Below are 14575 nucleotides of genomic sequence, written 5' to 3'. Positions count from 1 at the left end.
GTCCTTGGGTTAGAACAGGGGTCACCAACGTGGTGCCCGCGGGCACCAGGTAGCCCGTAAGGACCAGATGAGTAGCCCGCTGGCCTGTTCTAAAAATAGCTCAAATAGCAGCACTTACCAGTGAGCTGCCTCTATTTTTTAAATTGTATTTATTTACCAGCAAGCTGGTCTCGCTTTGCCCGACATTTTTAATTCTAAGAAAGACAAAACTCAAATAGAATTTGAAAATCCAAGAAAATATTTTAAAGACTTGGTCTTCACTTGTTTAAATAAATTCATTATTTTTTTTACTTTGCTTCTTATAACTTTCAGAAAGACAATTTTAGAGAAAAAATACAACCTTAATAAAAATGATTTTAGGATTTTTAAACACATATACCTTTTTACCTTTTAAATTCCTTCCTCTTCTTTCCTGACAATTTAAATCAATGTTCAAGTACATTTATTTTTTTATTGTAAAGAATAATAAATACATTTTAATTTAATTCTTCATTTTAGCTTCTGTTTTTTCGACGAAGAATATTTGTGAAATATTTCTTCAAACTTATTATGATTAAAATTCAAAAAAATTATTCTGGCAAATCTAGAAAATCTGTAGAATCAAATTTAAATCTTATTTCAAAGTCTTTTGAATTTCTTTTAAATTTTTTGTTCTGGAAAATCTAGAAGAAATAATGATTTGTAGAATAAATATAGCTTGGTCCAATTTGTTATATATTCTAACAAAGTGCAGATTGGATTTTAACCTATTTAAAACATGTCATCAAAATTCTAAAATTAATCTTAATCAGGAAAAATTACTAATGATGTTCCATACATTTTTTTGTTTGTTTTTCTCTTCTTTTTTTCGGTTGAATTTTGAATTTTAAAGAGTCGAAATTGAAGATAAACTGTTTCAAATTTAATTGTGATTTTTTTTGTGTTTTCTCCTCTTTTAAACCGTTCAATTAAGTGTAAATATCATTAATTATTAATAATAACATAAAGTTAAAGGTAAATTGAGCAAATTGGCTATTTCTGGCAATTTATTTAAGTGTGTATCAAACTGGGAGCCCTTCGCATTAATCACTACCCAAGAAGTAGCTCTTGCTTTCAAAAAGGTTGGTGACCCCTGGGTTAGAACAATATCTTTCTGTTGATTACCATACATGAAAGAAAAGAGAACATCTCCATGCTGCTTACCCCCTACACAGTGGAGTTTTACGAGCCTTACTCTTGGTAGGTTTCAAAGACAGCTTCTGTCTTCTCATTGGGCCCTCAATGTAACACAAAGTTTTTGAGATAACTTAGAAACAATTATTCTGGGTGTATGCGCCCATTGTCTTAGGTGTAATGATGTCTTGTTCATAGACCGGGGCCGTAATATGTTGGTGTGTATGCTTCACTGATGAGAGCATTTGGTGAACATCGTTTTGTCCTACTAATTACGGCGGTTCTTGAACTCACCATAGTGTGGACCCGTGACGCAGCAGTTTATTTACATGTAAAATCTTCCACTCCTTCTTTCTCTCATTTTGTCCACCAAACCTTTTATACTGTGCGTGAATGCACAAAGGCGCGCTTTGTTGACGTTTATTGACTTGTCGGAGTGCTAATCAGGCATATTTGGTCAGTGCGAGCTAATCAATGCTAACATGCTATTTAGGCTGTATATACATATTGCATCATTATGCCTCATTTGTAGCTATATATGAGCTAATTTAATATCCTTTACTTGTACCCTCTTTGTGTATCATGTAGTTTTGCATGTCTCATGACACATTATCTGTATGTAATATTGGCTGCATTTCTGATAGTTGTTTGTGTGCCACGTTGTTCCAGACCACAGCAAACATTACCTAGCTTGCCAAAGATTGTAATAAATCTATTAAAACTTTAACTTTGACACACACATCTATGCCTTTGGCCATTACAAGCCAGTCATTTCCAGGAGTTATCTCACCCTCTGAGTAGCCTAATGTTGTAAAAATGTGTAGAATAAATATTAAATTTCAACATTTCTGTCAACAAAGATTTGCTTCAGCCTGAGACACATAGTCATTTTGATAGTAGGCTATTATAGCTATAGACACACCTTCGTTATAAGACTTATATACGGCTTTTCATTTTTTGCGGCTCCAGACAAATTAGTTTTTTGTATTTTTGGTCCAATATAGCTCTTTCAACAGATCTAGCCCACATACATGACTACTTACTATTATTTGTATACCTGCAAGTCATCTCACACCTCCATATGTATCAATACTGTACAGTATTTGTTACAGATTGGCTTTGTTGGAGGTCTTCTTTGGGCCCACCAGAACGTGATTGGAAGTGACTCGTGGTGATCATGCGGCCGGTAATACCACACACGAGGCCCGGCCGCGCTAATGCACTTACGTAACCACAAACAGCCGCATTGTTGCGTGAATATCGACATGACGTGGAAAGAACTCAAAAGCTCCGTTGCAAGGGGAGGCTGTCTGCTTAGGACCCGGCGTGTTCTCTCTTCTGACCCCTCCCTTCCCCCCCCTGAGGCTTCAGCTCAGTCCTCCAGGCCTCAGGAAAAGTCATGATACAAGAGAGAAGAACAAGTCAAATGTGACATACAGTGTATACTCAACCCGGCATCTAGTACTGCTTGTCGACCGTAGAATATGAGTTGATATTTGTGTGTGTGTCTTGCAGAGGGCAGCACCTACGAGGACAGCATCTGCAATGAAGGGAGCGTCTGTGGCAGCGACGCCACTTTCTACAGACAAACTGAAGGTGTTCAAAAAAAAAAAAAACCTGGAAATTCAAAACATGCGACACTACAGTATACGGCAATACCAACAGTTGACTGCACTAACCTGTTGATCCTTACCTGCCCGTTCACTACACATAACTGTAGATTGTAGACTGTAATTGTATTTACCTGCAGTTCATTGCGCATAACTGTCTATTATTTGTACTTACATGCAGTTCATAACTGCCTATTATTTGTACTTACATGCAGTTCATAACTGTCTATTTTTTGTACTTACATGCAGTTCATAACAGTCTATTATTTGTACTTACATGCAGTTCATAACCGTCTATTATTTGTACTTACATGCAGTTCATAACCGTCTATTATTTGTACTTACATGCAGTTCATAACCGTCTATTATTTGTAATTACATGCAGTTCATAACCGTCTATTATTTGTACTTACATGCAGTTCATAACCGTCTATTATTTGTACTTACATGCAGTTCATAACCGTCTATTATTTGTACTTACATGCAGTTCGTAACCGTCTATTATTTGTACTTACATGCAGTTCATAACCGTCTATTATTTGTACTTACATGCAGTTCATAACCGTCTATTATTTGTACTTACATGCAGTTCATAACTGTCTATTATTTGTACTTACATTCAGTTCATAACCGTCTATTATTTGTACTTACATGCAGTTATTAACCGTCTATTATTTGTTCTTACATGCAGTTCATAACCGTCTATTATTTGTACTTACATGCAGTTATTAACCGTCTATTATTTGTACTTACATGCAGTTCATAACTGTCTATTATTTGTACTTACATGCAGTTCATAACTGTCTATTATTTGTACTTACATTCAGTTCATAACCGTCTATTATTTGTACTTACATGCAGTTATTAACCGTCTATTATTTGTTCTTACATGCAGTTCATAACCGTCTATTATTTGTACTTACATGCAGTTATTAACCGTCTATTATTTGTACTTACATGCAGTTCATAACTGTCTATTATTTGTACTTACATGCAGTTCATAACTGTCTAGTATTTGTACTTACATGCAGTTCATAACCGTCTATTATTTGTACTTACATGCAGTTCATAACCGTCTATTATTTGTACTTACATGCAGTTCATAACCGTCTATTATTTGTACTTACATGCAGTTCATAACCGTCTATTATTTGTAATTACATGCAGTTCATAACCGTCTATTATTTGTACTTACATGCAGTTCATAACCGTCTATTATTTGTACTTACATGCAGTTCATAACCGTCTATTATTTGTACTTACATGCAGTTCGTAACCGTCTATTATTTGTACTTACATGCAGTTCATAACCGTCTATTATTTGTACTTACATGCAGTTCATAACCGTCTATTATTTGTACTTACATGCAGTTCATAACTGTCTATTATTTGTACTTACATTCAGTTCATAACCGTCTATTATTTGTACTTACATGCAGTTATTAACCGTCTATTATTTGTTCTTACATGCAGTTCATAACCGTCTATTATTTGTACTTACATGCAGTTATTAACCGTCTATTATTTGTACTTACATGCAGTTCATAACTGTCTATTATTTGTACTTACATGCAGTTCATAACTGTCTATTATTTGTACTTACATTCAGTTCATAACCGTCTATTATTTGTACTTACATGCAGTTATTAACCGTCTATTATTTGTTCTTACATGCAGTTCATAACCGTCTATTATTTGTACTTACATGCAGTTATTAACCGTCTATTATTTGTACTTACATGCAGTTCATAACTGTCTATTATTTGTACTTACATGCAGTTCATAACTGTCTAGTATTTGTACTTACATGCAGTTCATAACCGTCTATTATTTGTACTTACATGCAGTTCATAACCGTCTATTATTTGTACTTACATGCAGTTCATAACCGTCTATTATTTGTACTTACATGCAGTTCATAACCGTCTATTATTTGTAATTACATGCAGTTCATAACCGTCTATTATTTGTACTTACATGCAGTTCATAACCGTCTATTATTTGTACTTACATGCAGTTCATAACCGTCTATTATTTGTACTTACATGCAGTTCGTAACCGTCTATTATTTGTACTTACATGCAGTTCATAACCGTCTATTATTTGTACTTACATGCAGTTCATAACCGTCTATTATTTGTACTTACATGCAGTTCATAACTGTCTATTATTTGTACTTACATGCAGTTCATAACCGTCTATTATTTGTACTTACATGCACTTCATAACTGTCTATTATTTGTAATTACATGCAGTTCATAACCGTCTATTATTTGTACTTACATGCAGTTATTAACCGTCTATTATTTGTACTTACATGCAGTTCATAACCGTCTATTATTTGTACTTACATGCAGTTCATAACTGTCTATTATTTGTACTTACATGCAGTTCATAACCGTCTATTATTTGTACTTACATGCAGTTCATAACCGTCTATTATTTGTACTTACATGCAGTTCATAACCGTCTATTATTTGTAATTACATGTAGTTCATAACCGTCTATTATTTGTACTTACATGCAGTTCATAACCGTCTATTATTTGTACTTACATGCAGTTCATAACCGTCTATTATTTGTACTTACATGCAGTTCATAACTGTCTATTATTTGTACTTACATGCAGTTCATAACCGTCTATTATTTGTACTTACATGCAGTTCATAACCGTCTATTATTTGTACTTACATGCAGTTCATAACCGTCTATTATTTGTACTTACATGCAGTTCATAACTGTCTATTATTTGTACTTACATGCAGTTCATAACCGTCTATTATTTGTACTTACATGCAGTTCATAACCGTCTATTATTTGTACTTACATGCAGTTCATAACTGTCTATTATTTGTAATTACATGTAGTTCATAACCGTCTATTATTTGTAATTACATGTAGTTCATAACCGTCTATTATTTGTACTTACATGCAGTTCATAACTGTCTATTATTTGTACTTACATGCAGTTCATAACCGTCTATTATTTGTACTTACATGCAGTTCATAACCGTCTATTATTTGTACTTACATGCAGTTCATAACCGTCTATTATTTGTACTTACATGCAGTTCATAACCGTCTATTATTTGTACTTACATGCAGTTCATAACCGTCTATTATTTGTACTTACATGCAGTTCATAACCGTCTATTATTTGTACTTACATGCAGTTCATAACCGTCTATTATTTGTACTTACATGCAGTTCATAACCGTCTATTATTTGTACTTACATGCAGTTCATAACCGTCTATTATTTGTACTTACTGTAACCACAAGGCCACTGAGCAGGTCTAATATACAGGTATACATACATGCACATAATTTACTGCACAAAACGGTTGATTACTTGTACTTGCAGTACCTGCCAGGTTACTGCATTAACCTGCTAGTTAAACTCATTCAATGATCGATTTATTACAAACTGTCAGTTCATTGCTTTTAGCTGAGGATTCTTTGTACTGATCTACTAGTTCTCCTGAATAACTTGACCCGGTCACTGCCCTAACCTGCCAGTAGTACTCTGGACTAACATGTCACCTGACAGTAATAACCCATGAATTGACAATGAGCTGCCACTTCTATGCACTGACCTACCTACTCCAAAATGCCAGTTCACTACACTAAACTGCTAAGTCTTTGTACTGACCTGCCAGCTCTTTCTACACTAACCTGACAAATTGCTACACTAATCAGCCAGTTTTGTCACTAAATGTATACTTTACTAACTGCAGGCAAACCACTGCTCATTGGTTAATTAGTTCAAGACTAGACTAGACCAACCAACACTCTACTTACAGTTTACTGCAACATGTCAGTCCACAGCACTCCTTGTCGCACATGTGTAGTAGAAGTAGATTTCATTGAAAATACATGTTTTCTTTTTGTTGTTTGTCTCTGTGTTCAGAGCACAGCATGGCCGAGTCACTCACCGTGGCTCTTCGGGTGGCAGAGGAGGCCATAGATGAGGCCATTTGCAACGCTGAGTTTGACACTGCCACTCAGGTGTTTGTTACTCCTCTTTCTCAGTGCTTTCATACTCACAATCACAATCATTTTCTTTGGCCAAGTATGTAACACACAAGGGATGTGACTTGGTACGGTGCTCTTTTTGTACAACGCAAGAAACAAAGAAAAAGGCAGCAACGACGAGAGAGCGCAGTACCGTAGCGGCCATCCACGGCACCATCTTGATATCCGTCCATCCATTTTCTACCGCTTGTCCCTTTTGGGGTCGCGGAGGGTCCTGGAGTCTCTCTCGGACGGGGTACACCCTGGACAAGTGGCCACCTCATCGCGGGGCCAACACAGATAGACAGACTGTTTGTCCTTGCTTTGATGGTCTTATAGCGCCTCCCTGAGGGCAAGAGTTCAAGCCAGTGGTGACCTGGGTGGGATGAGTCCCTGAGGATGCTGTTTGCAGTGTCTCTTATACAGGTCCTCTAGAGATGTAAGAGGACATGCAGTGATCCTCTTTATGACCCCTTGTAGTTTCTTTCTCTCTGCCACCGTGCAGCTAGAAAACCACACGGAGATGCCGTAGGTCAGTATTGACTCAACGGAGCAGCGATAGAAGGACAGGAGCAGGTTATCAGCCAGATCTATTTTCCTCAGCCTTCTCAGAAAATACAGTCTTAGCTGACCTTTTTTCTGGAGTGCAGTGGTGTTGCTTTTCCAGGTCATGTTGCTTGAGATGTTCATGCCCAGGAACTTGCACTCTCCCATGATGTGGATGGGCTGGATGGGCTCTTGATTTTTTTTTTTTCCTGAAATCAACAATCAGCTCCTTGGTCTTTTTGGGGTTGAGAATGAGGTTGTTTTTGGCATAGTGGTCTGACAGTGCCTTCACCTCTTCTCTATAGTCAGTCTCGTCCCCTTCTGGATGAGCCCCACCACTGTAGTATCATCCGCAAACTTGATGATGGAATTGCTCGGATGGAAGGGAATACAGTCATAGGTGTAAAGACTGAAGAGCAAGGGGCTCAAAACACAGCCCTTTGGAAAGTTGAGGAAAGATGGTGTCCGACCTTCACTCTCTGAGGGCGGTCCGTTAGAAAGTCCTTGATCCAGTAACAGATCTGTTCGCACACTAGGGTCAATTTAGTGTTGCCAATCAACCTATCCCCAGGTCAAGTCAAGTCAACTTTATTGTCAATCAGACCACGCAACAGTACATTACACAGCAGACTGAAATGCGTTTCTCCCATACTCCAATGTGCGATATTAAAACAAGATTAAAACAAGATTAAGCATAAACTAAACATTAGACTAAACATCAATCAATCAGACTTTACTTATATAGCTCTAAATCACGAGTGTCTCAAAGGGCTGCATAAGCCACAATGACATCCTCGGCTCAGATCCCACATCAGGGCAAGGAAAAACTCGACCCAATGTGACAATGAGAAGCCTTGGAGGGGACCGCAGATGTGGGGACCCCCCTGGGCGACCGGTGCAATGGACGTCGAGTGGATCTAGCATAATATTGTGAGAGTCCAGTCCATAGTGGATCTAACATAATAGTGTGAGAGCCCAGTCCATAGTGGATCTAACATAATAGTGTGAGAGTCTAGTCCATAGTGGATCTAACATAATAGTGAGAGTCCAGTCCATAGTGGATCTAACATAATAGTGAGAGTCCAGTCCATAGTGGATCTAACATAAAATTGTGAGAGTCCAGTCCATAGTGGATCTAACATAAAATTGTGAGAGTCCAGTCCATAGTGGATCTAGCATAATATTGTGAGAGTCCAGTCCATAGTGGATCTAACATAAAATTGTGAGAGTCCAGTCCATAGTGGATCTAACATAATAGTGGTAGAGTCCAGTCCATAGTGGATCTAACATAAAATTGTGAGAGTCCAGTCCATAGTAGATCTAACATAAAATTGTGAGAGTCCAGTCCATAGTGGATCTAGCATAATATTGTGAGAGTCCAGTCCATAGTGGATCTAACATAAAATTGTGAGAGTCCAGTCCATAGTGGATCTAACATAATAGTGTGAGAGTCCAGTCCATAGTGGATCTAACATAAAATTGTGAGAGTCCAGTCCATAGTGGATCTAACATAAAATTGTGAGAGTCCAGTCCATAGTGGATCTAACATAAAATTGTGAGAGTCCAGTCCATAGTGGATCTAGCATAATATTGTGAGAGTCCAGTCCATAGTGGATCTAACATAATAGTGAGAGTCCAGTTCATAGTGGATCTAACATAATAGTGAAAGTCCAGTCCATAGTGGATCTAACATAATAGTGAGAGACCAGTCCATAGTGGATCTAGCATAAAATTGTAAGAGTCACGTCCATAGTGGATCTAACATAATAGTGAGAGTCCAGTCCATAGTGGATCTAACATAATAGTGAAAGTTCAGTCCATAGTGGATCTAACATAATAGTGAGAGTCCAGTCCATAGTGGATCGAGTTAATAGTGTGAGAGTCCAGTCCATAGTGGATCTAACATAATAGTGATAGTCCAGTTCATAGTGGATCTAACATAATAGTGAGAGTCCAGTCCATAGTGGATCTAACATAATAGTGTGAGAGTCTAGTCCATAGTGGATCTAACATAATAGTGTGAGAGTCCAGTCCATAGTGGATCTAACATAATAGTGAGAGTCCAGTCCATAGTGGATCTAACATAATAGTGTGAGAGTCCAGTCCATAGTGGATCTAAAATAATATTGTGAGAGTCTAGTCCATAGTGGATCTAACATAATAGTGAGAGTCCAGCCCATAGTGGATCTAACATAACAGTGAGAGTCCAGTTCATAGTGGATCTAACATAACAGTGAGAGTCCAGTCCATAGTGGATCTAACATAATAGTGAGAGTCCAGTCCATAGTGGATCTAACATAATAGTGTGAGAGTCCAGTCCATAGTGGATCTAACATAATATTGTGAGAGTCTAGTCCATAGTGGATCTAACATAATAGTGAGAGTCCAGCCCATAGTGGATCTAACATAATAGTGAGAGTCCAGTCCATAGTGGATCTAACATAATAGTGAAAGTTCAGTCCATAGTGGATCTAACATAATAGTGAGAGTCCAGTCCATAGTGGATCGAGTTAATAGTGTGAGAGTCCAGTCCATAGTGGATCTAACATAATAGTGATAGTCCAGTCCATAGTGGATCTAACATAATAGTGAGAGTCCAGTCCATAGTGGATCTAACATAATAGTGTGAGAGTCCAGTCCATAGTGGATCTAACATAATATTGTGAGAGTCTAGTCCATAGTGGATCTAACATAATAGTGAGAGTCCAGTCCATAGTGGATCTAACATAATAGTGTGAGAGTCCAGTCCATAGTGGATCTAACATAATATTGTGAGAGTCTAGTCCATAGTGGATCTAACATAATAGTGAGAGTCCAGCCCATAGTGGATCTAACATAATAGTGAGAGTCCAGTCCATAGTGGATCTAACATAATAGTGAAAGTTCAGTCCATAGTGGATCTAACATAATAGTGAGAGTCCAGTCCATAGTGGATCGAGTTAATAGTGTGAGAGTCCAGTCCATAGTGGATCTAACATAATAGTGATAGTCCAGTCCATAGTGGATCTAACATAATAGTGTGAGAGTCCAGTCCATAGTGGATCTAACATAATAGTGATAGTCCAGTCCATAGTGGATCTAACATAATAGTGTGAGAGTCCAGTCCATAGTGGGTCTAACATAATAGTGTGAGAGTCCAGTCCATAGTGGGTCTAACATAATAGTGAGAGTCCAGTCCATAGTGGATCTAACATAACAGTAAGAGTCCAGTTCATAGTGGATCTAACATAATAGTGAGAGTCCAGTCCATAGTGGATCTAACATAATATTGTGAGAGTCCAGTCCATAGTGGATCTAACATAATAGTGTGAGAGTCCAGTCCATAGTGGATCTAACATAATAGTGTGAGAGTCCAGTCCACAGTGGATCTAACATAATATTGTGAGAGTGTAGTCCATTGTGGATCTAACATAATAGTGAGAGTCCAGTCCATAGTGCATAAGTCGCATCTTAAGTGCACAGGAAGCCAGTGCAAGTGAGCCAGTATAGGCGTAATATGATCAAACTTTCTTGTTTTTGTCAAAGCCTTGCAGCCGCATTTTGTACCAACTGTAATCTTTTAATGCACAATTAGTGTGAGAGTGTAGTCCATTGTGGATCTAACATAATAGTGAGAGTCCAGTCCATAGTGGATCTAACATAATAGTGTGAGAGTCCAGTCCATAGTGGATCTAACATAATAGTGAGAGTCCAGTCCATAGTGGGGCCAGCAGGAGACCATCCCGAGCGGAGACAGGTCAGCAGCGCAGAGACGTCCCCAACCGACGCACAGACGAGCGGTCCACCCAGATCAACGCTGGCCCTGTTTCCTCTGCAGTTCCTCCACGTGGACTCGGGTGTGGCAACAAACAAGAGGGAAACGTCACAAACACAAAGACGGAAACACGAGAGCATGGAGCTCCTGCAACCAGCAGCCACTACAGCGGCACCACGTTGGAGAAAACAAACAAAACTACTACGACTTTGCTCTTAACATGCCGCTGTTTGTCAATTCATGTTTGTTCGTTTCTAATCTGTTTCAATAACCCAAATCCTTTGAGCAAAAACATGTATTAGGCAGATAGTCGTCTTATTTGTGTGTGCTTATGTGTAATGTGTGCATCCAATCAGGAGAATCAGAATGAAGCTCACTACCTGCGTGAGCACAGGGCAGAACTCATCGAGGAACTGGCCAAGACCATCATGCAGAAAGTAAGATGGATGATTGGTTGCTTGTTGGAGTACTTGACTTCCTAAGAACACCGGCTGATGTTGTGATCCTGCCCTTTCCCGCGTGGTAGATCATCTCCGGGAGGAAGACTTTGGCTGACACGAGGGACAAGTGCGAGCTTGAGCGCGACCCCGACCCCGACCTCCATCACCATGGCGACCAGGCTGGCAGCACCTTCAAACACCTCAAAGGCCTCTGGGTGACGAAAACACACCTTACACATCCACTCCGAGTGGTAACTACCAGTGACCTCTAGTGGTCAACCGTTGCATCCTCTCTTATTTGCAGAGGTCCCAGTCCGCCTTCTCACTGGTGGATGACAACCTCCCAGCAGGTCTGGTCCAAGATGCTCTTCAGGCGTTACATAAGGAAGAAGACAGCGCAGCTGGGACTACTTGGACAAGTGTCGAACGTTTGGAAAACTCTGGTAGATCAACTAGTGGATCTAACATAATAGTGAGAGTCCAGTCCATAGTGGATCTAACATAATAGTGAGAGTCCAGTCCATAGTGGATCTAACATAATAGTGAGAGTCCAGTCCATAGTGGATCTAACATAATAGTGAGAGTCCAGTCCATAGTGGATCTAACATAATAGTGTGAGAGTCCAGTCCATAGTGGATCTAACATAATAGTGTGAGAGTCCAGTCCATAGTGGATCTAACATAATAGTGAGAGTTCAGTCCATAGTGGATCTAACATAATAGTGTGAGAGTCCAGTCCATAGTGGATCTAACATAATATTGTGATAGTCCAGTCCATAGTGGATCTAACATAATAGTGTGAGAGTCCAGTCCATAGTAGGTCTGACATAATAGTGTGAGAGTCCAGTCCATAGTGGATCTAACATAATAGTGTAGGAGTCCAGTCCATAGTGGATCTAAGTCCATTCCATAGTGGATCTAACATAATAGTGTGAGAGTCCAGTCCATAGTGGATCTGACATAATAGTGTGAGAGTCCAGTCCATAGTGGATCTAAGTCCATTCCATAGTTGATCTAACATAATAGTGTGAGAGTCCAGTCCATAGTGGATCTAACATAAAAGTGTGAGAGTCCAGTCCATAGTGGATCTAACATAATAGTGAGCGTCCAGTCCATAGTAGATCTAACATAATATTGAGAGAGTCCAGTCCATAATGGATATAACATAATAGTGTGAGAGTCCAGTCCATAATGGATCTAACATAATATTGAGAGAGTCCAGTCCATAATGGATATAACATAATAGTGTGAGAGTCCAGTCCATAGTGGATCTAACATAATAGTGAGAGTCCAGTCCATAGTGGATCTAACATAATAGTGAGAGTCCAGTCCATAGTGGATCTAACATAATAGTGAGAGTCCAGTCCATAGTGGATCTAACATAATAGTGAGAGTCCAGTCCATAGTGGATCTAACATAATAGTGAGAGTCCAGTCCATAGTGGGGCCAGCAGGAGATCATCCCGAGCAGAGACAGGTCAGCCGAGCAGAGAAGTCCCCAACTGATGAACAGATGAATGGTCCACCCCGGGTCCTGAATTTGAACAGCTAGCACTCATCTGTGGTCACCCAATAACATCTCCACGCAGGACTGGGGGGCAGAGCAGAAAAGAGACGGCAGATCAACTGGTCTAAAAGGGGGGTCTATTTACAGGCTAGAGTATACAATTGAGTTTTAAGACGGGACTTAAATGCTTCTACTGATTTATGATACCATTTCCTTTTACCCCGTAGTATCAATAAAAGTACCAAATTCAGTACCCTTTCCTATTGTTATGATAGGCTGGGTGTTGTTGATTTGACATTGAGTGAGGGGGTTGCTAATGTTCTAATATGTGTCCTGGTCTGCTCAAACCTGCATATGAAGGTGCTTCCTCAATGCTGAAGAGCCCAGATGGGAACTGGATTGCCTTGCAGAGTTCCCAATTGTCACGTCCCAGCCTGCTGGCCAAGAGGAAGAGTCTGGTCTACAGTGCCCTGGAGAGGGAGTCTGGGGCCGTGTCTGCATACGAGGGCATGGACTCCGACAACGAAGCCCGACCTGAGCCGGACACCTCCTGGGGCGCCATCCTGCAGGAGTTCCAAAGGAAGATGACGGGCTCCAAAGTCAGGCGTCCAGCCCACAACAGAGCTCGTTCGGATTCCGAGAGGAGTAAGAAGTCCCCGCTGGATACTTTTAACAAGCCAGGAGCCGCTGAGCCGAAGCGACCGCCATCGTCCCGCAGGACCAGCATCATGGATGTCAACTTCAACGTAAAGACGGAGGAGGGCATCACCAGAAGTGAGGCTGCGGTGGGAAAAGTGAAGAGAGCGCGGAAGAAGAGGAGAAGTAAAAGAAGGGCCACTCTTTCTGGACCTCCACTAGTAAGAAATACTTTGCAGTGAACTAACTCACTTAGTAGACATCTTTTTAGCTCTTTTTAGTTGACATGGCAGCAGAAATATTCGAATGAAACAAGAATATAATTTTTTTAAATGTTATTCTTAGCATAACTTCATAACGAAATTGCTAAGCAAAAATATTTAATTTTATTTAATTTTTTATTAATCAGTCCAACAAAATAATACCATAATAATACAATTCCAATTCCAGAACCAAACCCGGCCCGGCAACATTCAGAACGCCAATCAACAGAGCAATTGAGAGGACACACACAAACATGACACAAAACAATCCAAAAGTAGTCAAACAGGTTCAAACACTGGTGAGATCTATTAAAACAGACGAGAAGCAAGGAATCATGCAGAGACAGAGTTGAATTTTGCTCAATTGAGGAAAGACGTTATTTGGGCTGTACTCTAGTTACAGATCCAAACTTTGCTCTAAAGTCCAGCCCACGTGCTTCCTCTATTTATTTGGTAGGTCCCTGGTTACATCACTGAAGCTGTCGCTGAGGGAAGGGGGTAATCTCGACAACTCCAGTTAGACACAATATATGATAATACAAAAATGCAAATATGTTGACACTGGTGTTATCTCCCCGTCTCTGCTTTGTCTGCGTCCCGGTACCCGATGTTCGGCTTTGGCAGTCAGCAGGCCGAGTCTGGACACAACACTGATA

At 39.6% G+C, this 14575-nt stretch overlaps 1 protein-coding gene across 2 annotated transcripts in view; it reads left to right on the top strand.

The window, feature by feature from the left end:
- myripa (myosin VIIA and Rab interacting protein a) overlaps window positions 1–14575 on the top strand; it is a 45512-nt gene that overhangs the window by 14144 nt on the left and 16793 nt on the right. For both annotated transcript variants that reach the window (XM_062023793.1, XM_062023795.1), the window contains exons 5-10: window positions 2668–2748; window positions 6672–6769; window positions 11432–11512; window positions 11602–11730; window positions 11820–11958; window positions 13381–13877. In XM_062023793.1, coding sequence (XP_061879777.1) covers window positions 2668–2748; window positions 6672–6769; window positions 11432–11512; window positions 11602–11730; window positions 11820–11958; window positions 13381–13877 — 1025 coding nt within the window. The remainder of the gene's footprint in view (window positions 1–2667; window positions 2749–6671; window positions 6770–11431; window positions 11513–11601; window positions 11731–11819; window positions 11959–13380; window positions 13878–14575) is intronic.

This window comes from Entelurus aequoreus, linkage group LG16, assembly GCF_033978785.1.
Source record: "Entelurus aequoreus isolate RoL-2023_Sb linkage group LG16, RoL_Eaeq_v1.1, whole genome shotgun sequence".
Classification (NCBI taxonomy): Eukaryota; Metazoa; Chordata; class Actinopteri; order Syngnathiformes; family Syngnathidae; genus Entelurus; species Entelurus aequoreus.
Note: the sequence above shows the minus strand (reverse complement) of the source record. Positions and strands in the feature narration are given on the sequence as shown.